A 26,646-nucleotide genomic window follows, 5' to 3' on the forward strand; every position below is an offset into this window, starting at 1 on the left:
AGGGGGAGTTGCTGGTCAGATTTCAGGGAATGTGGTGGGTCTGTTTCTCTATCCAAGAGATACAGGTCTGAGAGTGTCCCAAAACATTTCTCTGCCCTAGGCTTGGTAGAGATCATATGCAGTGCAGTGGGATCTGCTGGAAAATGGGAGTTTCTATTAGCTCTCCCCTGAGGGGAAAGCACCAGTCAGGTTCCAGGGCAGTGGAGCAGACGGCTCTACCCCCAAACCAGTCGCTGGTGCTCCCGGAGACTGTTCAAAACCTTAGGCCCCTGTTGCTCTCTCCTCTGCAGGGGTCGAGATGCAAGATGTGGCAGGCAGGGTTCCTGAGTGTGAAGAGAGCTGTAGTTCCTAGGGTGGGGTATTTCCCTTTTCTTGAGCTGTGGCTTCTGAGAGGGGCCTGCACCTCTCAGGAAAAAATGGCTGCTTCAGTTTGGGGGAGATACAACCAAATTTAGATCACCCAGCACAGATTTTCCACGTCTCCCCTGCAATGCTTCCCAACCCCACCCCACCGGCCTCTCCTCAGGCACCTTTAGTCCACACCACCCTCCCTCCACTGAAGCCTCAGGTATATAGCTACAAATGAAAATCCTGTGCTCTGGGCTTTAAAAAAGGAAAAAAAAAAAAAGGGAAAAACTTGTGACTTTATCTCTGAAGATCTCTGGTCTCCTTGCTGGCCCGAAGACCTGCCACCTTTCACGGCTAGATGTTACATGGGCTCTGGTGCTCTGGATTGGGGAGCTACACCTAGGGAAGAAGTGTAACTTTTTTTTAAAATTGATTTCTTAGAGAGAGAGAAAGGGAGAGAGAGAGATAGAAACATTGATGAGAGAAAACATCGACTGGCCACCTCCTACACGTTCCCCACTAAAAATCTGGCCCACAACCTGGGCATGTGTCCTGACCAAGAATCGAACTAGCAACCTCTTGGTGCATGGGTCGAAGCTCAACCACTGAGCCACACCAGCTGGGCAGAAGTATAACTCTTAATGAACTGAACTTTTTTTTTTCTTTTGTAAAAATCTTTATTGTTGAATGTATTACAGATGTTCCTCATTTTTCCCCCATTGACGCCCTTCTCCTCCCTCCCGCCATTTCCCACACTGTTGTCTGTGTTCATTGGTTATGCATATAAGTTCCTTGGTTTATTCCTTCCCACCCCCAACCCCCTTCCCATTGAGGTTTATCAGACTAGCAACCAATTTGTACTTCTTAATCCCTTCACCTTATTCCCCCATTCCCCCAAGCCTCTTCCCATCTGGCAACCAACAAAATGTTCTCTGTATCTATGAGAATGTTTCTGTTCTGCCTGTTCATTTTGTTTGCAGATTCCATTGTCAATAGATATGTATTCATTGCCATTTTGTTTATTCATATATTTTATCTTTTTCTTCAAAAAGATCCTTCATCATTTCATATAATAACAGTTTAGTGGTGATGAACTCCTTTAATTTTTTCTTGTCTGGGAAAGTCTTTATATGGCCATAGATTCTAAATGACAGCTTTGCAGGATAGAGTAATCTTGGTTGTAGGTTCTTGCTTTTCATCACTCTGAATATTTCTTGCCACTCCCTTCTGGCCTGCAAGGTTACTTTTAAGAAATCAGCAGACAGTCTTATGGGAACTCCCTTATAGGTAACTAACTGCTTTTCTCTTGCTGCTTTTAAGATTCTCTTTCTCTTGAACCTTTTGCATTTTGATGATGATGTGTCTTGGTGTGGGCCTGTTGGGCTTCATCTTGTTTGGGACTCTCTGTGCTTCCTAAACTTGTATGTCTGTTTCCTTCACCAAGTTAGGGAAGTTTTCTGCCATTGTTGGTTCCAATAGGTTTTCTATTTTTTGTTCTCTGTCTTCTCCTTCTGGCACCCCCAAGATGGGAATGTTGGCATGCTTGAAGTTGTCCCAGAGGCTCCTTACACTATCCTCAGTTTTTTAGATTCTTTTTTCTTTTTGCTGTTCTGATTGGGTGTTTTTTGCTTCCTTAGATTCCAAATTGATGGTTTGCTTCTTGTCTTTATGTACTCTACTATTGAATCTGTGTAAATTATTCTCTATTTCAGTTAATGCCTCCTTCATTTCTGACTGGTCCTTTTTTATGCTCTTGAGGCCCTCACTAAGTTCACTGAGGTTCTCACAAAGTCCACTGAGCATCTTTATAAGCAGTATTTTGAACTCAGCATCAGTTAGGTTGTTTATCTCCATTTCGCTTAGTTCTTTTCCTGGGGTTTTGTTCTGTTCTTTCATTTGGGACCGGTTTCTTTGTCTCCTCATTTTGGCTGCCTCCCTGTGTTTGTTTCTGTGTATTACTTAACAAGAGGTATGCGGCTATCTGAGACCAGATGCTGTTTGTTTGAAAGAATTTAGGAACAACTGAAGCAGGATCCAAGACAGGCCAATCCTATGGTGAAGCAACTGGCAACAGCTTGGGTGGGCCTGAAAGTTGGGTGGGGCAGGGCGGGGCCTCAGGGAATCACCAGGGCGGGGCAACCAGTGTGAGCCAGGTTGCTGGAATCCCAGATATGGCGGCTGTCTGCCACCCCAAGGAAGGGCTCACCAAAGGAACAAAGGCCTCTGACAGCATGTTGGTCCCAGAGAAAGCCCCTCTCCAGCCCTCACTCCAATGCCAAACATCTCAGTTCTTCCCTGTATGTCTCTGGCGCCCCTCAAGCTGCATCCCCTTCAAGCTTAGAGGAAGTGAGTCTGACAAGTCCATGCTCGAGCCCTTTAAGAGGAGTTGCCTGGGGTTCCAGCTGCCTTAGCCTCCCTGAGCTTCAATTCCCGTTGGTTTTTCCAGCCAGAAGTTATGGGGACTTCTCTTCCTGGCACTGGAACCCTGAGCAGGGTGCCTGGTGTGGGGCGAGGTCCCCTCAGTCCTCAGGGAGGACTGTCCCAGCCGAGGTGTCCTGATTTTTATCCACTACACGTGGGTGTGGGACCAGCCCCTCCACCTCCGCCCCTCCTACCAGTCTCATTGTGGCTGCTTCTTTAATTCCGTAGTTGTAGGACTTCCAATCAGCTCAATGTCAGGTGGTTTTGAATGATGGTTGTTCTGTAGTTTAATTGTAACTTTTATGTGTTTGTGGGAGGACACGATACCACGTTTACCTAAGCCGCCATCTTGACCGGAAGTTGTTGAACTGATGAACTTTTAAATACCAGAATTTTGTCAATTTAAATTGTATATTAGGGCACAGTTAAATACTTTATACCTCTAAAATAAGCAAACAAAATGCAAATATGTAAGAAATACATTATTAGACAAATCATAATGTCTAAAGATGAAAGATGTGGAACAAACATGGTATTTTATTCTGCTTTTCCATGATTTTAGTAAGAATAGAAAAGAAAATATATTATTTACTGTCATCTCTTTAAATTAAGCAGTTTAGTATTCATCTTCAATTAATTTCTATCTGGCTAGTTTAAAGAAACAATCTGAAATTTCAGTTACTTCCATAAAATTCAGAAGAACAGCATCATACATATATAATTTTTAATCCTCACCCAAGGACATTTTTGCATTTATCTTGAGATAGAGCAGGAGGGAGAGAAAGAGGAAGAGAGAGAGAGAAACATTGATGTGAGAGAGACACATCGAGTGGTTGCCACCCACAAGACCCCCAACTGGGGCCAGGAACAAACTGCAACTGAGGTTCGTGCCCTTATTGGGAACCGAACCCGGGCCTCTCTGGTCCACAGGCTGACACTCTTACTGCTGAGCCAAAACAGCCAGGGCTGCATCATATCTTTATGTAAAATGATTTTGCACTGAGAAATAACTTTATCATAAATTGCCAAGCTTCTCAGATAAAGATCATTTCCATTTTATTATTTAGACATGCCCCATGTATACCCAACAGGCACAAATCTGACGTCCTAAAGTGGGGCATATGGGAACAATTATTTACCACATAAATGTACTGATATTCTTCTCCATCTATCAAATAATTCTTTCAAAGCTTCTTTAAAATATCACTATTTGAATTACTGAAATTCAATTTCAACTCAACTTTTCAAGCCAAGTGATTCTAGAGAGTCAAGCACATCTCCATAGGTTTATAAACACGAGGTTCATTCTGAGTCAGGCAGGAGAATGGGAAATACAATGGACCACTTACCTGACATGCATTATAAAGGAGTTGGTGTTCTAGTTTTTTAATACCCAGAATCTGCTGAAACATTTCATAAAGCTGTTCCTTGCTCAGAATAAGTTCAGATACAGCACTCAGGGTCATTCTATTTGGCTGTTTGCACAAATCTTCTTCACCCCTGTAAATGGCATCATATTTGGCAATCCATGAGCTCAGCACTGTCTCTTTGCTTAAGCCATCAATTTCTGGCAAACTCCGCACACGTTTTTCGATGTTCTTCTTAAACACCTCCCTGAAGTCATTAGCAGAACATCCTCCACTCTGAACCATTCTGGCCACTCGATCACTCTTCAGAAAAACCTGGAGGAATAAATGAACAAAAACTCATTTATAACTAAGCAGGGAGACTAACACCTCTTGCTTTTAGCAATCTAGCCAGAGTTATAACACCAAACATTCTATGGTGATTCAAATGTTTTATAATACATGGTAACTAATAACATAATGGAGGCCCAAATTTTCTCTCTAAAATGATGAAATATTTAGGAGAGACAATAACGAGTATTGAGGAAACTGTAAGATAATCCCTTGACCTACACCATCCCAGCTGAAGGCGTCTTTACCAACTGAATCCTTTAAGAGTTGATTACGAAAGTAATTGGAGATATGAACCATAATTCTCTATCTGTACTTGGGGGTTCTGGCTAGTTCTTCTTCAGGGATAAGGTCCCCTATTATTTAAGTGAGGATTTGAAGGCCAAGCATGAGTTAAGTTCAGTGTCCAAGTCAGTACTCATCATGTATAACTGTCAGTCATGACTGCTTCACACCCAGGGGTGAGAGTACATCCATCCCTATCCCTGTTTTCATCCATCCTCCAACTCCTCACACATTTCTCATGGCCAGAAAGAACAGGTAACAGAAAAGCAAAATCTCTAAAAAACTTCTAGTTGTGCACTAATACCAAGTAAATGTAAAATACAAACATTGATAACTACAAATATAGTTGCTTGTGAAAGAGATAGGAAGAGATGGGTAAAAAGTAATAAGGTCATATTGTGTAAGAGACACCAGACAGCATTAAATCTCTCCTGTTCTTCTAAGTTAAAGAGCCAAATATAAACAAATATTGGTCATGATTCATTAAACATCTGTTCTATCATCAATATTCTTAAGCATCCTTTATAGGTCACATATGAATGCTTTTATTTCTGCTTTTTTCTTCCTATAATGACAAAAAACTTCTTCCAGAAGAGTCCACAGGACTATTTAATGTAGCCTCCATATGTTATATCTGTTATTAAACTTATGGAACAAAAATTCATGTCAACTTTTACCCTAACAACTGACTCATAATATAGAGGGACTAGGACTCTGGAGCATGCTACCAACATGTTGTCTGCATCCTCCCTGACCCCAAACCTTTACTCCACCACTTTATATATCCCCTTTCACACAAAATGTTCTTGTTTCCTGTCTTTGCTCAGCAGAGTATTTCCGATTCTCAAATATTTTGGATGACTGACTAATGTACTGAACCAGGGAAACATGTATAACATACATGCAATGCTTCCTCTCTCTCTCTTTACAAGCTGTGGCTCAGTTACTTACCATAGGAAATACGCTATCTTATTTTCTAAGCCAAAACTAATTAATTCTTAAGTGACGAAGAAGAGTACTTTTAATATATCCAGATTAAGGCACATGAAATTAAGATATTTAACAACATAATTTGTCTAAGAATGCCATTAACTACTTCAGAACACACAAGGTGTCCATCTCCTTTGTCATCTTCATCTACTTTTACTATTCTCCCTGGGCACTAGAATTCAAGATAAAGGACAGATATTTTTCCTAATTTCTGTGATAGCTATATCTTAATTAGGAACATATGAAAGCTCAAGTAGTTAACGAGAGTGAACTGTGCCAGCTGTCAATCAATTTCTTTTCAGCACTACCTTCCCATTGCCCTGTTTATGGCAGCTAGGACAATTCCAGAGGGTGTTGAAGGGACACTGAAGGAAAAGGAATTCTTTCTTTAAAATTTTTTATTAATTGATTGATTTGAGAGAGGAGGGGGATGAGAGAGAAAGAGACAAACACAGAGAGAAACATCGATTTGTTGTTCCACTTATTCATGCATTCATTGATTGTTTCTTGTATGTGCCTTGACCTGAGATCAAACTCTCAACCTTGGTATATCTGGACAACACTAGCCAATTGAGCTACCAAGGCGGGGAAGAAGGATTCTTCTATCTGGTTCTCTTCTTATTTGGAGGCACATGGCATGGAATCAATCCATGGGCAGCTTCTCTGCAGACCTGTGGTGGTGGCTTCATGCTGCACTACCCCTACTGGCAGATCCCCAGTGAGTTCTGCAGGCCAGCACCTCCCTGTGGATGATTTCCCTCTAGCACCCAGAAGGCAGATTTCCATGAAGTTCACTTCCATGAACTTCTCTGCTAGCCAGTAAGATGCAACCACATCTTCTCTGATGAAGTCCAGATTCCAGCCTTAGAGATGGAGGAGTGGGACCTGCTTCCAGATTGTTCCTTCCTTGGACACTGTGCTCCCTATATCTGCTCCTCCTGTATCCTTTCGTTTTCCTTAGCCATTGTAGCCAATCCCTCATTGTTTATATTAAATTCTTCCTGTTCAATTATTGTGTGGCTTCTGGCTCCACAGTGCCCGATACAGAAATACTGAAACACTAAATGTAATATTATTTCTATGGGAAAATATTTGAAGTTGTAAAAAACAACTGTTTAAAAGTTGTAATTGTGTATAAATATAGAACAGCAAGATACTTTTAAAGCGCAATATAAATACCTTAAGACTGGCTACAGAAAATCTTTTAATTACTTGATATTTAATATTCTGAGTTGGCAAGCATTTTGTTATATCCAACTTCTTTTGGCTAAAACAGTCAGTGCTAAATTCCACCAAGTAATCAAACCACATATTCGAGCAAAGATACCAATGAACCTAATTATTTGGGTTCTTAATTTCCTCTACAAAAGCCATACCTAAAACCATACTATCTCAGTCTGATTACATTATTTAATTGACATTTACTAAGTGTTCACAATGTGTGAAGCATTTTGCTAAGTGTTGGGGACCCTAAGATAAATGAACCTAAGACCCTGTCCTTAAAAGGCTCATGCTCACTAAGAAAGACAGAGTAAACAATAAAATGCGATCAGGTAAGAGCATAACAGAACCTATGCAAAGGGAAGAAAAGATAAGGAAAAAAGTGATTAACTCTGATGGGGAAGGGAGGGAGGTGCACAGTGTAGAGACAAGTGACCCGCAATTTGATTTGATCTATGAGTGGAGTGAGGGGTAAGAGGGAATAAAATGCATTTCAGGAAAATAAAAGAACAGGATTAAAAAGCACAGAGACATTCCACAGCATGACCTTTTAAGGGAAATATAAATTTCCATATTGCACAACCCTTAAATGTAAGGGTGAAGGCAGCAAAAGTTGGTCCAAGCAGGCCCACAGAGACCAGAGGGCAAAATGCAGTGTGTGCCAATAAGGACTCGGAGCTCACCCTAGTGACTGGGAGTCAGTGATGTGGGCGACCAGGTACTGAAATGTTGAGACACATAAATTAGACAAATAATTGGCAGTAGCATCTAAAGCAGAGGACACTTGGCCAGAGCAGAGATTGGGATATCAGTTACCAGAGGAGTACAGTAGATGAGGTAATAAACAGTAAGGACCTAATCTAGAGTAAAGTCACGGGCTAGCAAAAGAGCAAGGGGAGAGAATTAACAGAGTTTGGTGGTTTACAGCGTGAGAAATAAGGCAGGAGACAATGTTATGATTCACTTTTTTTTTTTTTTTTAACTAGGGTACCTGGATTCCACTAACCAAAAGTAAAGAATTAAATAACACAGGTAGAACAACGTATTTGTGTGTATGTGTGTGTTTGATATTTGTAAATGGTGGGTCATAGATAATTCAGTTTTGGTAGAAGTCGGCTTTGAAGACAAAATACAGTATAAGTAAAAAGAGACAAAAACAAAACTCTCGCCCTGGCCGGTTTGGCTCAGCGGTTAGAGCATCAGCCTGCAGTCCAGAGAGACCCAGGTTCGGTTCCCGCTAAGGGCACATACCTCTGTTTGAGTTTGTCCCCGGCCCTGGTTGGGTAGCGTGTGTGGGAGGCAGCCACTCGATGTGTCCCTTTCACATCGATGTTTCTCTCTTGCTCTTCCTCTCTCTCCCTCCCACTCTATCTGAACAAAAAATGACAAAAATGTCCTCGGTGAGGATAAAAAAAGAACAAAACTCTCAGAGTTTGAAGGGTTTGCCTCCGTTTAAGTGGTTGACAGAACCAGTGGATCCAGGGGAGGCCAGTGGTGTCAGAACACCAGAAGGAAAAACACGATGTATTAACAATTAAGAGGAGAGAGAATCTTGAAAGAGAATACCAAGTGCCACAACAGAAATGCACTAATGTAACGAGAACTGACTGGTCTGCATCACCACTGGGTCACCTTGGCAGAGAAGAGTTAGCAGCGCGGTGAAGAATGGGAGCTAACTGGCAGGAGGGAAAAGAGGACAAGTGGCAATAAAGTTAAGAAAGCAAATATCAACTGTTCTTTTAAAAATCTTGAACGAAAAAAGGAAGTGAGATAGAGAAAGGCAATGCTGGACCAGGCAAATACACTTAGGCAGTGGGGAAGACAGGTCAGTAAGAAGAGGCAGTTTATGGTCCAGACGACAGAAAATGAGGGTATGTCACATCTGAGATTAGTTCATAAAAGAATGTGAGGCATTCTCTCGCATCACTTGCCCTGGGGAAGGCAAGCTGCCAGCAGACAAAGAACCCAGGCCCTCAGTCCAACAGCCCTCAGTGACCTGAGGTCTGCCAAGAACCGCATGAGTGGGCTAGAAAGCAAATTCTTCAGTCTCAAGTGATAACTGCAGTCTCTGATGACGACTTGACTACAAGCTCTTAGGGAGAAACCCTAAGCAGAAACATCCCGCTAAGCCACACCCAGATTCCTCATCCTGAGAAACTGTGAGATAATACATGTTTCACGCTGTGAATTGTGGGATAATTACACAGCAATCTATAAATCCACTCATAAATCCACATAGCTTAATCTCTTTGTTTGGGCCTCAGTACTGTCATTTCCTCAAAGGAAGCCCTGTTCCCTCTGCAGTTCATCATCCCTACCCTCTTACCTTGCTCCACCAGACATGTATTTATTGTCTGTCTCCCAAAACAGAAAGTAGAGGGCACCATAGCAGAGTCTTTGTTTGGTTTGCCAGTGAATCCAGGGCCTAATACAGAGCCTGCCCCATCCACAGTAAGAGGTCAAGAAAGATTTGTTGAAAAAAGTAATGACTGTCTGCAGACACTGGATTCTCTAAGGCTTAAGAAGATTAGCTCGGCATCTAGCTCACAGGTTTCCTATGCGATGGATAAATAGAATAAAACCTTGATATAATGAACTAATTCCGGTAACGAGATATCCATTAAAGCCATTACATAATAAAGCAGGTTTTCCAAATGCATATGTTAAAACATTGATAAATTACCTGTTTTTACTTATGTAGACATGTTTGTGTAATTAATATTAAGTATGCATGAAAAGTTGAATTTCACAGAAAAGTTAGCTATATGTATTACCGTAATTTTAAATTTATACTGAGCATGCATTCACCAGACACTGCAAGTAAACAGCTGCACGTGGCTGGGGCGTGGCTTAGAGCACGCAGGAACATTGGTGGCACACGTAAAAACTGCAGAAAGTCACCAACAATAGAACCGATTACCACACACAATGCATGATCACATGCTAATCATTCACCAAACATTGTTTATGAATGGTGACTCTTGGATTTAAACATGTAGACTCTAGTTGTAGATATGTACTATTTATTTGTGTCAGCAAAATTACTACAGTGTTTTTTCCAACATGGGCCTATTTGTTAAAAGCAACAGTGAATTAATAACAAAAAAATAACCTGTTAATTTACACATATGACATACAGACCAGAAATTTTGTCCATTAAATCGAGTTCCGCAAAATCCAGGGTTTACTGTACTCAGGAACTGGAAGAATAAGAAGCGGTACCAGTGAAAGGCATGAGCTCCAGAGACAGAAGACATATTGCATAGGACAGGAAGTGCAATGATTTGAAAGTAGAAACAAAGAACGATGTCCCCACAAGAGTTCTGCGTGCCCCTCACCGTGACTCAGTGGGCTGAGAGCAGCGCCCCTTCCCTGGCCTTCCCGCCAGAGCTTTCCTGGCTGCCACCCCACTCTGACCATCAGTCTCCCAGCGGCGTCTCTTCACCGGTATCAAAATAACAGTTTATGTTCTTTAAAAAAAAAAGGTCATTTTAATCCTTCTCCGACTTAAAAATTCTTCACTGAATTTCCACCAAGGTCATCTCCAAGGCCTCAGATCCTACTTTAACTGGCCTCCAACTACCTCTCTGGTTTCATCATGTCATTCTCTCTGGTTCCATCTCCAGGCTCCAGTTCCCCAGACCTTTTCCAAAAAATCCACACTATCCAGCACACTGCCATTTACTGGTATCTCCCAGCCACTCTTCAGGTCCCCATTAATTGACTTTCCTCAGAAACTCCTTTTTCCCATCACCCAAAATCAGCCAGAACCTGTATTGTTTGTATGTAATCCTAGCATCCTTTCTTTTTCCTTTAAAGTACTTATCACTTTGTAACTGCAGTAATTAAGTGAAAATTCTATTACTATCTCATTTTTTTTACTCACTAGTAAGTTTCATGAAGCCCAAGACCGTTTCATTCAGCACTACATCTGTAGCACCTAGCACCAGGCCATGTACAGAGCAAGCATGTAGAAAATATCTACTGAATAAGTAAATGAGGAGTAAAAGCTAACCGCTTAATTTCCCTATTCCACACACATAATTTAAATAATTAAACAGTAAAGTATACTGATTTTCAATTATGCATACATAGAAAGAAGTATAAGGCACTGACCTTGTCCATATGAATGGGAGACAGAAACACATCTTAGATAAAAGAAAGGAAAGTGAAACCAGTATGGTGAGGAAAATAAAGTATATTGTCTAAAAATAATAATAGTGTCTAATTTCCATAATCTGCGCTGTTCTTACAGAAACGATAGCATTTAAAAGTAATTTTTCAGGTGTTAGTTATGAAGCCATAAAGGATGAATTTAGTCTCACTAGACATCAAATATCTTATTCCTGTATCCTTTCACAACAAGTTATCAAATTAAAGATAGTCAAGTGTAGCCAAGGCAGAGACTGGTCCTGGAGATGGTCTCCTGGCCTGGGTTGCAGAGACACCAGCTTTCTGCTCTGGGCCCCAGGATCTCTGTGGAATTCTGTCTGGAGTACATATAATACAGCACAATATTATTGTCGAAGCTGCCATAAAACTCAGTATATCAGCAAACCCACTGATAAGTGGATATTCTACCTTCTTAGATGTCTTCACACATTAATCTTTTGTTCTCACAATCACCCTGTGCCTTCTCTATTTTCATTCTCTTTTACAGATTAAATGATTTAGGGTGAGAAGTTAAGTCCCAAAGTCATAAATTTATTTGAAAAGTAAAGAGGAATCCTTGTCTTTAGAATCCAAAAGCAACATTCCCTTACTTATTCTTTTCTCCCACTCCCATCAGTGTTCACCTCTGGCAGCCATGACATCAGCTGGGTGATGGCCAGCACCAGGGGAGTTACCAGTCAATGACCTTCTTGTGAAAATATCACCAGACACAACCAACTCAGAGTGGGGTTAAGAACCTGACATCACAAAACTATAACATACTCTGCATGTTATTACAAAATTATAACAGCCCTGGCCAGTTTGGCTCAGCGGTAGAGTGCTAGCCTGCAGACCAAAGAATCACAGGTTTGATTCCGGCCAAGGGCACGTACCTCGGTTGTGGTTCTATTCCCAGTCCTGGTCAGGGTTGTGCGGGAGGCAACCAATCGATGTGTCTCTCTCAAATCAATGTTTCTTTCTCTCTCCCCTTCCCTCCCTCCTGCTCTATCTGAAAATCAATAGAAAAATATCCTCGAGTGAGGATTAAAATAAAAACTATAATATACTGCGCATGTTATACTCCTCCACACGTCAGTGAAGTTTAACTTGCACATGAGTCCTCAATCTGAACACCATCAACTGCCAACCTTACCATTCATCAGCTCGGCTCATACACCAAAGAATTCACTCAATATCTTAACAAAATCATGGTGAACTAATGACAAAATTGAAATGTGATGACTATAACAAGAAACTATATATGCAAAGGATAAGTTTGCTCAGCTGTCCAAATAAGACTTCAAATATACTTATGCACAGAAGCACGTATTGTTCACACATTGCTTTTCATCTGAACTATATGCATTGCCTCTTTGATTCAAAAGGATTGTGCAATGAAGAGAGAAACATTAACTGCTTGCCAAATCATTGTGGCTATTTATGAGATAGTTCCTGGGAAAGCTGCCAGCATGTGTTCAGCCAGAAAAACAGTGAGAAAGTACAACAGGCCTACTTAAGAGATGCTTTATTCTCTTTAATAATACCAAATAAAATACTGTAATAATTCCCATATCTATGCTGTCCGTCGAGAAACAATAGATTTTTAAACTGTTTTTCAGGTGTTATCAATTCATGAAGCTTTGCAACAGTGATGATTTTAGTCTCACTAGTTATCAAATAATTTCTAGTTTCCCAGTATAAACACCAGTACTTCTTTTTTATTTAAATCTTTATTGTTGAATGTAAAATGTGTTACAGATGTTCCACATTTTTCCCCCATTGACCTCCTCCTCCCCACTCCCGCTCCCCTCCCGCCTTTTCCCACACTACTGTCTGTGTCCATTGGTTATGCATATAAGTTCTTTTGTTTATTTCTTCCCACCCCCCCAGCCCCTTTCCCTTTGAGGTTTGTCAGTCTAGCAACAAATTTGTACTTCTTTTTTTTTTTTTTTCCAAATCTTTATTGTTGGATGTAAAATGTATTACAGATGTTCCACATTTTTCCCCCATTGACCCCCTCCTCCCCACTCCCGCCCCCCTCCCACCTTTTCCCACACTATTGTCTGTGTCCATTGGTTATGCATATAAGTTCTTTGGTTTATTTCTTCCCACCCCCCCAACCCCTTTCCCTTTGAGGTTTGTCAGTCTAGCAATGAGTTTGTGCTTCTTAATCCCTTCACCTTTTTCACCCATTCCCCCAACCCCCTTCCCAACTGGCAACCAATAAAATGTTCTCTGTATCTATGAGAATGTTTCTGTTCTTCCTGTTCATTTTGTTTGTAGATTCCATTGTTGATAGATATGTATTCATTTCATTTTGTTTGTTCATATATTTTATCTTTTTCTTCAAAAAGATCCTTCATCATTTCATATAATAACGGTTTGGTGGTGATGAACTCCTTTAACTTTTTCTTGTCTGGGAAAGTCTTTATATGGCCATCGATTCTAAATGACAGCTTTGCAGGATACAGTAATCTTGGCTGTAGGTTCTTGCTTTTCATCACTCTGAATATTTCTTGCCACTCCCTTCTGGCTTGCAAGGTTTCTTTTGAGAAATCAGCTGACAGCCTTATGGGAACTCCCTTGCAGGTAACTAGCTGCCTTTCTCTTGCTTTTAAGATTCTCTTTGTCTTGAACCTTTTGCATTTTGATGATGATGTGTCTTGGAGTGGGCCTCTTGGGGTTCATCTTGTTTGGGACTCTCTGTGCTTCCTGGACTTGTCTGTTTCTTTCACCAAGTTAAGAAAGTTTTCTGCCATTATTGTTTCAAACAGGTTTTCGATTTCTTGTTCTCGCTCTTCTCCTTCTGGCACCCCCAAGATGTGAATGTTGGCATGCTTGAAGTTGTCCCAGAGGCTCCTTACACTATCCTCATTTTTTTGGATTCTTTTTTCTTTTTGCTGTACTGATTGGGCGTTTTTTGCTTCCTTATATTCCAAATCGATGGTTTGCTTTTTGGCTTTACCTACTCTACTACTGTATCTGTGTAAATTATTCTTTATTTCAGTTAGTGCCTCCTTCAATTCTAATTGTGCACCCATGATTCCTGACTGGTCCTTTTTATGCTCTTGAGGCCCTCCCTAAGTTCACTGAGGTTCTCACTAAGTTCATTGAGCATCCTTATAAGCAGTATTTTGAACTCAGCATCTGTTAGGTTGCTTATCTCCATTTCACTTAGTTCTTTTCTTGGGGTTTTGTTCTGTTCTTTCATTTGGGACCTGTCTGTCTCCTCATTTTGGCTGCCTCCCTGTGTTTGTTTCTGCTTATTATTTAACAAGAGGTATGGGGCTAGCTGAGACCAGATGCCGCTCGTTTGAAAGAATTTAGGAAAAACCTGAAGCAGGATCCAAGACAGGCCAATCCTATGGTAAAGCAACTGGCAACAGCTTGGGTGGGCCTGAAAGTTGGGTGGGGCGGGGCCTCAGGGTGTCACCAGGGCGGGGCTACCAGTGTGAGCCAGGTTGCTGGAGTCCCAGATATGGCTTCTGTCTGCCGCCCCAGGGAAAGGCTCGCCAAAGGAACAAAGGCCTCTTACAGCACGTTTGTCCCGGAGAAAGCCCCCTCTCCAGCCTTCGCTCCAGTGCCAAACAGCTCAGTTCTTCCCTGTATGTCTCTGGCGCCCCTGGAGCTGCCTCCCCTCCAAGCTTAGAGGGAGAGAGTTCGATAAGTTTGTGCGCGGGCCCTTTAAGGAGCTGCCTGGGGCTCCAGCCAGGTCAGCTTCCCTGAGCCTCAGTTCCTGCTGGTTTTTCCAGCCAGAAGTTATGGGAATTCTCTTCCTGGCACTGGAACCCTGATCGGGGCACCTGGTGTGGGACGAGGACCCCCTCAGTCCTCAGGAAGGACCTTCCCAGCCGAGGTACTGTATCTTCCTGATTTTTATCCACCACACTTGGGTGTGGGACAAGCCGGTCAGCCTCCACCGCTCCTACCAGTCTTGATATGGCTGCTGCTTTAATTCCGTAGTTGTAGGACTTCCATTCAGCTTGATTTCAGGCGGTTTTGAATGATGGTTATTCTGTAGTTTAGTTGTAACTTTGATGTGGTTGTGGGAGGACGCGATACCGCGTTTACCTACGCAGCCATCTTGACCGGAAGTTCTAAACACCAGTATTTCTCATGAGGTCATTTTGCAAGCCCAAAGCCAGTCAACAAATTCTCGGTTAGCACTATATTTTGCCAGCCTCTTCATCCAGCCAAGTTTCCCCCAACCTACCTTTCCAGCCTTCTCTTCTTTTGCTTTTGAAATCGTATTTTCTGTTCTAATAGAGGGGAACACTTGTTCGTCCCTCAGTCCTCTCCTCAACTTTCCTCACCAAACCTCATGTGTTCCATAAATATTTATCAAAATACACTATGTGGTGGGCACCATGCTCAGTGCTGGAAATGTACTGGTGATTAAGACGACGTGTTTGCTGCTTCACAGAGCACGCAGTGGAGGAAACGACACATACAAAAATGACTGTGGCTTGTTGGATACTACGGATACTTTTTGGAAGCAGGAAAATGTGTAACAAGGTTTTGAATCTAGTGGAGGATGTTATAAAAGGCTTCCCCCTAAGGAAGTGAGTGGAGGTCTGAAGTCCAAGAGGAATTCGTTTGGAAATGCAGGGAGACCAGGGGAGTGAGGCTGGGGGGAACACAGCTGTTCTAAGTGGGTTTGAAAAAGGCTCTTGGGCTGCAGTGAAGGGACCAAGAACCCAGTGGTATGAGTAGGATGGAGGAGGAGAAACAGACTCTTGTTAAGCCCTGGGAAGGCAAATGGTCTTTATCCCAAGGGCATGGAATGCCATCCAAACATTTAGGTCAGGAAGTCCCATGATAAAAACTGCATTTTGAACATAGCTAAAATTTATTCTAGAAATTTTACATATATTAATCCTACTACCACATAAACTAGGTGTCAGTACCTATTTTAAAGGGAAAAAAAAAAAAATGCCTGGAGAAATGAAGACAAACACTCAAGGTCACAAAAACAAACCTTGGAGGAGTGAACATTTAAGCCCAGAGAGTTGCTCCAGAGCCCCCTCTTCATTACCATGCCGTCAAATTTGGTGATTTATCAAGTTATGGCTCATTAAACTGAGCTAGACAGGGCAAGGAGTAGATGGATGAAAGAGAATCCAGAGCTGGAAGGCACTGTTTTCTCTACCTCCTTTGTGAAGCTTCCCACAGTTTGATGCCATTTCTATACACCGAGCCTTCTTAACACATTCCCACCCTCTCTGAACATACCTGTCCTCATCTTGTATCAACTTCTGTGAAGCATTATTGTGTCTCTCCTCTGCTAAGACTATGAGTTTCATTAGAGTAGCACCTTTCAAGTTTCTGCAGGGTCTGGTATCATCAGATACACACATTTTAAAGGAAATCACCAGATTTTAATATCAATAAACTTTGGAAAGTCATTGAATCCAAAGGATGGTGTTTTGACCAATGTGAGAAGAAGTTTTCACTAATTCAATGTAAAGAAATAAACATAAGGTTACAGGGTAATTTTAATAAAGCTAAATGTATTCAATATTTTAATAGTAGAAATCATAAATCCAACCAAGTCTTTTCTTTGTAATATGTTATTAATATTGAATTGTGGGTTAATTTTTTGGTTATAGTGGTTGATCTTTCTTGGGAAATAACTTAAAAAGGGCTATACTTTTTATTATATTTCTATAAAATATATTACATATATTATATACTCCCTTTTTTATTGATCAATGAATTACAAAGGTTTGGAAATGACTAATTTAATCAATTCGATTCCCTTGTTTATCAAATGTGAAGAAATCATAACGTTAAATTGATAACAAAGAAAATCTAATTTAAAAAATAAATATAGGTAAGTGATACACCTCTAGACTTTGGCTGTACACCATAAATCAATGCTCTCCAAGGACCCTTTCTTTTAACTAACATAAATCTCTTACTTAGAGCAAATCTAAACCCCAAAACTATCAGTCTTCTCATGTTTTCTGTGGCAGGAACTGAGAAGAGTTTTTTTTACATCCAAAAGAACAAATGTGATTTGAAAAGTATAAAACTATTTTTAGAAAAAATATGTACATGCTATTCCCATCATTTATCAAAATTATAGTTTGTTCAGCTTTGCATAGTGGCAGTATTGTAGCCAGTGAGGTTTATCCAAGGTATGGGGTTGGGAGGATCAGAAGATGGACGTTTTCTAACCTTGCGTTAAGCACTCTCACCTGACTGGGGCGGGTGGGGGGGGTAGCCCACACAGTTGTACTGGGTGCTTCATTTGCATGTGAATAAGGGTTTATCTTTTGGCTTCAAGGAAATAATTTTAACCTGGGGGTACCAATCTGCAAATAAATGGGACTGTGTCCAGAGATCTGGAGATTTGCTCCCTTGCAAACCCCCCCCCCCCCCAAGCAGTCTGTGCTTGTAGTTTCATTGCATTGCACTGATCCCAGTAGCCAGAGAGATGGCACCAGGGCACAATTATTGCTAGTTGGAAAAAATTACAAAGTTTTTATAAAACTTTTATTTTATAATATCAGCTAATATCAAATCCTATAAATTTTCCCTCATAGGTATTTTCCAATTCACTGTTTACCTTAAATTACCTAAACTGATAGCAAATTCTCCTTAATCCTATAACTATAGATCTAACTTACCAATGTACTCACTCTGAGCACAAATTTAAATAGAAAAACAAGATCACTGGGCCAAAGCTGGGCATCCTATCTGTGTGACACCGAGACGGAGATCCTGAAGGGGAAGGAAGATTATGCTCACAACAGAAAAGGGAGCCATGGCACTGTGAATGTGAATTTCTAAAGCAAATGTTTGTATGAGCACAAAATGAAAGAAGATATCTCCTCTCCAATCCATCACCTCAGCCTTCCCCCATTTTATTCCATATTTCATGGTGTGATAGAAAAATCTAAAAGTTCCTGGGCTGGGCGACCTTGTTCTGCCTAGTCTGTGAAGGAAAGTGGTTTTTTTTTGCATCATTGTAATGATATAAAAACTTACTGTTTTACATTTGGAGTCTCATAATAGCTAATGTTCACTGAATCCTTAGAATGATTTATCTGTATTGTACAGAACTATGCTCCGTCTTACAGTTTCACAATATTCCAGCTTTAACCGTGTAATTCTGTGCATTTCGCCTTCACTGCTCTGCCACGCTCATCAGCTGGGAAGCGATGGGACAAAAATCACAGTGGAATCAGACTGGAGCGTTCAAGGTGTGACCCGAGCTGACAGATTGTGAACATTCTGGGTCCGTTTCTTCACTTCAGGTGATTGTGGCATTTCCATGACACCCAAAAACATGATTTTATACCAACATTTTGTTATGAAAATATCCAGACACAAAGAAAAACTGAAAAAAGTTTCCTGTGGCTTGGAAATCACTGATTTAACAAATCCCATTCCTTTACTTACCAAATTTGGAGAAATCAGAACTCAAAACTGGTAGCACACAATGTTTTATTCTGACACATACCTCCTATTTAAATAATACAAGACACATTGTAATCTTTTTCTTTCACATATCTATCTATCCCTCTATTAATCCAAATTGCGTTTGTTAGCATGTCGGAATATGTCAAAATCTTGATTTGGTTTTACAAAATGATCCACAATGGGTTGGAAAACAATAAATACTGGTCCTTTGCTGGAAATACACTATGTCAAGAAACTTTTCTTTGAGAAGATGGGTGGTGTATTAATGTTGACAGAGAAAAAGTATTAATTTGGGAAGAAAAATATTTCTAAAAACGAAATCATTATATTTTTCATAATACTCCACCAGGACGCCAGAGAATGACTTACTAACCCTTTCATATTTTAGGTTTATAAAATGAGAATATGCAGGGTAGCAAGTCATTTATGCTTCATAAGCCAAGAGCCTTTACAGCAGAGAAAAAAAGTTTTGAATAAAAATGAAAAAAGAAAATTTCTGAAAAGTCAATCTTAAAAGTAAATATTCTGAAGCCAAAGAAAAAAGAACCCAAAATGTAACTAAATTTCCCAACTATATAGTGGCTCTCAATAAATATTTGTTGAATTTGTTCATACCTTGTAGTTATTTATTTTTCCACCAGATGGCAACTATGTGTGGAATAACAATGTTTTGCTTTGTTTTTTCAACCCCAGGATGTGATTTTCAGGATTGTGAGGGACTTCAAAGATACTATAAATCCAATAACCCTTCCAAAGCTTTTATTCCTTCACCATGAAAATGGCATCCAAATATCAGACTCCTTTAGGGAAGAGGAATTCATGGTTCCCTGAGGCAATAACCTGTCAATGGGCAAAACCAACTACTGAAAAGTTCTTTGTTTCCAGGTGGCAACACGCCCTATCGCTGTCATTCTCTCACCTACATCTAACTTATAGCAAAGAAAATATAAATTCTTCCCAAGGTAATTTTTCAAGCATTTAATGGCAGCCAACTTTGTCTTCTGCCATCCAGGTTAAACATCCCTCCGGGGACAAGATGCCCTTACTATCCCGAGGCTGACCTTTGTGCATGACCCGTTCTCTGCGTGTTCTGATGTAGGCTCCTCGTTCCTTTCGGGCCATTGTTCAATTGTTTATTTTCTTGGTGAAACTTCCATTTAAAACTGCAACTCTGCCTCCAACAGTCCCCATTCCGTTTTATTTTTCTCCACAGCACTTACAACTTTTCGACATGTTTATTTTATAATTTCTCCCCACTACAAAGTAAACTCTAGGAGGGCAATGAGTCTGGATGGTTTGCCCCTGTATTTCCAGGGCAATGAATATTTGTTGAATGGATGAATGAATGAAATGATTAATCATTAATTTGAACATGGGGAAATCTCACCATCCATGTAAAGGACAGTAATTTGATGTAGTCACAGACGCAGCGCTGCCAGGAACGCAGACGATGCCCCACTTTCAGATGACCGGCTCAGATGCCCAGTGGCTCCTCTTGCACTTATTTTCAGCTACATTTTTATGGACACTGAATCTCCCTCCAGTATTTATAAAGTTGGTTTTATGGACTCAAACCTAGGAACTTACATGATTCCCTTCTGAATTTCATCTACGGCCCACTGTTTTAGTATGCTGGTTTTAGACGGTTAGTCAAAAAACTATCCTTTTGCAGTGTGGGGTACCTGGTCCAGAATATAGATGTCCTGAAATGTTTCCACTTTACAGGTTTGTCCCCACATTCTGCCTTGGAACTCATAAATTGTCTAAAATCTATTGCTTTCTCACAACTCCCTGAGCAGTGTGGCAGTGGTGGAGAGGAACCAGAACTGAGAGGAAAGGAGCAGGCATGTACGTGCTCAAGTCATGCACAAACCAGAGCGCAGCGGGGTAACAGATACTCCTACACGTGTCTCCTAACAACTCAGGGTAATGATAGCAACTGCTATTTGTGTAGCACTTTAAGATTCACAATTATCTTCATTTATACTACTTCTATCTAATTACAACTGTGTGATGCATCATACATCCTCTTCTGAAAATGTACTGACCCTCTGAGAGAGTGCAGGCTCTTAAACTTGAATGTCCACCCAACTCAGTTGGAAGACTTGTTAAAACAGATTACTGCCCTCCCCCACCCGAGTTTCTACTCCACAGGTCTGCAGTGGGTCCTCAATTCACATTTCCAACAAGTTCAGGTGATGCTGCTGGTCTGAGGCCAGCGTTCCAAGATGTTCTGCCTTCAGGAAAGGATATGAATGTAGGTCATGTGACATGAAAGCATGGCGTTCTTTTCAATAGGCAACTGTTCTTCTTATGCCTTAACTTTTAAAATGGACAATTATTAGAGGAATTATAAAAGTTATCTTTTACCCCTCACAAGCTTCAGAAGAAAGGAAGGCTACATAAAATTCCTCATACTAAATAACCTTTTTTTTTTCCCCACAAACGAGAACTACCAATGTAAGAATCAGTACTTCCTAAACAGAAGCATCTATTTCCTGGAGCTCAATTTTCCTTTTTTTTTTTTTTAAATCCGATACACCCTGCCCATACCCTCCCCCACCTACACGCCTTTACCTTTCCCAATTATGTGAGAACTCACGAATCACCACTTCAACCACCCCACTGTAGCACTGCCAATGCTTTAGCTGGAATTTTTCTTCCAAGGCCCAGCTCTTTAAGTACACAAAACTGGACTCATCTTAATACTTTCTCCTTCACTTAAAAACTAGCTTTTCAATCTAATTGTCATGCAGTGGTTAAGATCAGGAAATGTGGAATGAGACCAAGTTCAAATATAGGATCTACCACACACTGGCTATTTAACTTCAGGCAAGTTACTTAGCCTCTCTGGGTCTTAGTTTCCTCATCTAAGGAATGGGGGTAGTCATAATGCCTACCTTACAGAGTTATTGTTAGGTTTAGCTGAGATTCTACCTGTTAAGTGCATATAACAGCACCCTGGTATATTATACCTACTATCATCACTAACACCATCACTATCTCTGTCACAATCATCAGCTTCACTAGGCTGCTAAGTATTTCTCAAAAAAAAGTAATATAGCATTATAAATGGGGATACTATAAAAACCAGGAGGTCCAAAATATCAATATTAAACTTTACATAATAGTAAGTTACCATTAATGTAAAAGTAAACAGTAGATTGTTTTGTTTTGTTAGTAAATCACCAAAATCGAGTACTTAAATGTATCATACCTTTTGCTATATTGTTACATTTATCCCATTTAATTGGTATAGACCTATATTTTCATCTATGTAGTGAGCATCACCTATAAGTTCTTTGGGTTCCTCAAATTCAGCATATTCAAAGTTTGCACTCCTATTCTATACTAAACTTGTTTCACCTAACTGTATTCTCTACCTCACTGTAATAGCATCATTATCACCTACTGGCTGAAGCCAGATGTCAAAGGGTCTTCTTTGATTCTTCACTCTTCTGTATCCACTGGGTTGCTAAACTGGAGATGAATTAAAGATAAAAGTTATGGGGGTAGGCAAGTTTTGAAACCAGTGTTAACTGGTCATTAAAAAATGAAGTAGAAAATTCACATCAGCAAATAAAAGTCACCAAAGAACATATATCGGAGATGCCCTACCTTATAGTTGTCTTGCCTAATTTATAACCCCACCATTCTTTTGATATTGTTTCTGTAAATGCTAACTCTGACTAATATGTAGGTTGTATATAAACAGCATGTTGGTATAAGAATCCTAGGAACTAAATTCAGAAGATACAGACTCTGACGTTCAAGCATTCCAGCTCCACGAGGTTTACTGACCTTTAAATGAAAACCAGGAGGATACCACCAGACCATTGCTTGACCAGTTTCAAGGTCCTTATCAGAATACATTGTGCTGGCCTACATAGAGAGAGCCTTTTGACCCTCCTCCTCTTTATAAAAACCTCTGCCTGCACTGAGGTAGGGAGATGGGATTTGGGACAGTAATCCCCCATCTTCTCAGGTGGCTGACACTTGAATAAATCTCTTTCCTTTTTCCACCAGCATCTGTCTCACAAGTATTGGCTTTCATTGCCACAGGCAGCCAAACCAGGGTTTTGTTTACAAATTCACCAACTACTGCTTTGTTCATACTTTCATCTCATCACTGGTGGATCACTGCAACAGTCTCTGGAATTCCCTGTCTTCATTTTCAAGTTCTGTTACCAAAATTCAACATGACACTCAAAACTTCTTTACACAATACTGTTGGTTCACACTGTTTCCTCCATTAGGATGCCCTTCCTCCCAACCTATTAGAAATCCATTTTAAATGTTATTTCCTCCTATAAGTGTTCTTGCTTCTCCAGCTGAAATCCATTCCTTCATACTCCCAGAAGTCTTATCAATTCCTCTCCATTAAATGTAAACCTTTACACCTGATATTTCTACTTCTACCTAAATATTTTCAGTAAAGTGAAAACAAGTTGATCTGAGAGAAGCAGTGGGTAAAATTGGGAACTTTATTAATGTAAAGGCTCTTTAGAACAGCCCTCTGACAGTGGTAGTAAATTCAGCTGCAAATTGGAATCACCTGGGTAACTAATATAATGCCATGCCTACCCCAGCCCAGAGGTCTTGGGGACAGCCTGAGCATCATGTCTTTTTCAGAGCCCTCCAGGTGATTCTGATGTGCAGCCTAGGCTGAGAAATAATGCTCTACGAGAAATAATTTTTTTAAAAAAATGAGTTAAGAGACTAATACAGGATGTTTAAACAGAAGTAAAGATCTGGTGGAAATCAGTAGACACTACTCAGGGTAGGCAAATATTACTGTAGAAAAAGCCTAGGAGGTGAGGCATTCAGTAGCGCGTGGTCCAGTAAGGATAAAATAGATTACAATTTAACTCTAGGCTGAGCTGAACAAAATGAAATGGGCTGGGAAAGGATGGTTCAGGGAAATTGCTTGGAATGAGAACAAAGAGAAAATGGTGCATTCAGAAAAGGGATTCTGAGAAAGACGCTGAAAGTTGGGAAATTTTCAAAAATGACAAAATATGATGTGTAGCAGCAATGGTATGTTGCTGAATGGAAATGAATGTTGTAAATATAGACAAGATTTGAAAAAACAGGGTTATCGTGGCCATCAACAGTGAGGAGCAAAGTTCATGACAGCAGCTGAAATCATAAAGGAACACAGTATGTTGAAGGTCTGTCAAAGATGACAGCATAATTGTGGACACAGGTGTTGTAAACTGGTGTAGCTGTGGACAAGGGAGGTTTTTGTGGCGTACATTAGCCCATTCCCCTCCAAAAAAATTCTTATGGTTTAGAAAACCAGGTATGCATTTTAAGATAGTTCTGTATTGGTAGTTGGAATAATCCATAATCCTATTTTCATCACTAAGCAGTAAATGCAAAACTAAACAAATTCTAAAATACAAAAACTGGTGCTCGTTGCAAACAATAAAGCAAGAATGTGGAGTCACCACTACAGTGACTTTCACAGTATCAACATGTGAGGACTTCCCTGTTTTACAGTGTTCTCTAAACTCTGACTCTTCCTCCCACTTGATTCGTGTGCTGCTCCAAAAACCAGTGAGTTTGTAGAGGATGAAAACACTTTAACTGTACATTAAATTTAAATACTATAAGAAATGCCAGACATCTAGCTCACTAAATCCTCTGAAGTACTCACAGTACTAAAAATATTGTGGCTGACCAACATCTCTCTACAGGGCAACGCATTATGATGATTCTATAGCAATACCCAGGGTTACTAACAGGGTAGTGTGTTGTAATACAAGAAACTGCATAGATAAATTCACCTGAAATCACCCAATCAGTGGTAAGTGCTTTAGAATCATTTTCACTTTAGTAAATAGCAAACCTAATTTATTCCAGTAACAACAACAACAAAAATAATAAAGCTTAATTTTTATAAGGAATATCAACCCCCTACTTAGCAGAGGTGGGCACAGGGAATCAATTTTATTACCAGAGAATACAAAAATACATACAAAAGAGAAATGCAACAAAAATTCATAATGACACTGGCATTAGGGGCAAAATAATTCACATTAAAGTCCTATATCATTATAGCAAAATATATTTGCATCACTAAGTACAAGAGAAAACAATGTAGCCCGCACACTAAGTAAAAACTACTACAATGAATAGTACCTAACATTTGACATATCAGTGCTATTTCCAGGTCCTAGTTATTACATCCAGAGTAAAAGTGGTTTATTGATCTGTTTTTAACATTCTGAAGGTTTAAAACTGCTGTTTTGTTCTGATATAAGAAACAGCTATGGGAACAGCTCTTAGTCCACTGCCTGCTACATGGTAGGCACTCAGCAATGACAGTTCCCAAGGTCATGGACTTCACCTCTCCTTCCCCACCTAAAATATAGATTCTAACCACCCTTTAAAGAACAACCATTGAAAATTCTCAAATCAAGACAATAAGCACACTCTGTTAAAGTGTTAAGTGCCCATGTTAACAAAGACAACTAATTATAAAAGTGTATAAATCCTAATTTCTTACACATGAGGGTCAGATTTAAGATTGACAGTGATAAACAAAGCAAAAATAAAAAGGTAAAGAAAAGGAGAAACCAATAAGGTGCAGAGAAATAATGGAAAGAGAATGCAATGGCAATGTTAGTGTGAAGAGTAAGTGACAAATCCTTCAAGTGCTAGGTCTATCATGGAGCATGTATCCCACCTGAATGTGCTAAGAGTACACAGAACGGTAATGATCCCTGGGTTTGAGGACTGACAGAACTACCAGATGCATTCATTTCCATAGTTCCAGTGATTCATTTGGGCAACCAGTGGTAGCCACTCTAGCCCCATGAGTTGCTAACCCCAGGGATGCCAAGAGTAGCCAGTCTGAGATTGACAGCTTATTTTGCTGAGGAGCTAATTCTACCAGAAGTGGCTTTCATAGGGTCCTCAGTCTCCTGTTTCTTCAATGTGATGCTCAGTCCCTCATGAAATGACCTCTCTCTCCCACAGTAAACTCAAAAAGGCACTCAAAACAGTGTTCCTGCTAAATTCTCCAATACAGGTGCTATGCCACTGCTTCAAAGAGCAGCTCTTGTGAAAAACTAAGTCCAAACCTCTCTAGGGTTGGGTATAAAAATGTTTGTGTGTACCAAACAAGGCATAACCCCCAACCTGGTCACTTGCCCACTTTTTGCCATCAGAAAAGACTTATTTTTTTAATTTATTTTTCTAATTTTATTTTTGTTATAGATGTTTCTCCTTTTTTACCCACGAATTCCCCCCTCCCCCACCCTCCCCCGTTCCAGGCTTTGTTGTCCATGTCCATTGTTCATGCATAGATGCATATAAGTTCTGTGGTTTATCTCTCCCCCACCACCCCCTCTTCTGGGGATTGTCAGTCTGCACCCCACTTCCATCTCTCTGGGATTACCGCATTCTGCAGACTGTTATGTTCATTATATTCTACAAATGAGATCATATGATACTTGTCTTTCTCTGTTTGGCTTGTTTCGCTTAGGATGACACTTTCCAGATCCCTCCATGTCATCTCAAAAGATAAGAGATCTTTCTTTCTTACAGATGCACAGTACTCCATTGTGTATATGTTGTTACAGATGTTTCTCCTGCCCCCCCCCCCCAGCCCTTAGCATTGTCTATGACCATTGGTTATGTACACATGCATATAAGTTATTTGGTTCATTTCATCCATCCTCCTGACTCCCTACTCTGAGGTTTGTCAATCTGAACCATACTTCTTTCTATGTCTCTGGGTCTGTAGTCCTCCTTGGCATTATCTTATAAACTACTCCTTCTGCCTGTCTCTGAATTCCAGTATTGTTCAATTGAGCAACTCATGAAACTCCTCTTAACAGATCTCTCTCTAGGGCTGCACAAGAATTCAAATCTCACTGTCAGCCCTGGAGAGGTCAAATCTCCTCATTCAAGTTATGCATGCTAAATTGTAATAGTGAATTCTGGCTAATAATTGTAATTTTTTATTTTATCAGAATAATTCAGGATGAAAATTTTCAGGATTTGGTTCCCATCATTTTGTACAATTGGGATAAACTGCCTAGTTTTTCCAGATTAGCATATAACAGTTATATTATAAAAAAGATATTTATCGGAC

The 26,646-nt window shown here is 40.2% G+C and overlaps 1 protein-coding gene across 16 annotated transcripts in view; it reads right to left on the bottom strand.

The window, feature by feature from the left end:
• Positions 1 to 26,646, bottom strand: part of CADPS2 (calcium dependent secretion activator 2) — a 592,189-nt gene that overhangs the window by 363,257 nt on the left and 202,286 nt on the right. For all 16 annotated transcript variants that reach the window (XM_036246226.1, XM_036246225.1, XM_036246224.1 and 13 more), the window contains exon 3: positions 4,119 to 4,451. In XM_036246226.1, coding sequence (XP_036102119.1) covers positions 4,119 to 4,451 — 333 coding nt within the window. The remainder of the gene's footprint in view (positions 1 to 4,118; positions 4,452 to 26,646) is intronic.

This window comes from Molossus molossus, unplaced genomic scaffold (assembly GCF_014108415.1).
Source record: "Molossus molossus isolate mMolMol1 unplaced genomic scaffold, mMolMol1.p scaffold_m16_p_7, whole genome shotgun sequence".
NCBI lineage: Eukaryota > Metazoa > Chordata > Mammalia > Chiroptera > Molossidae > Molossus > Molossus molossus.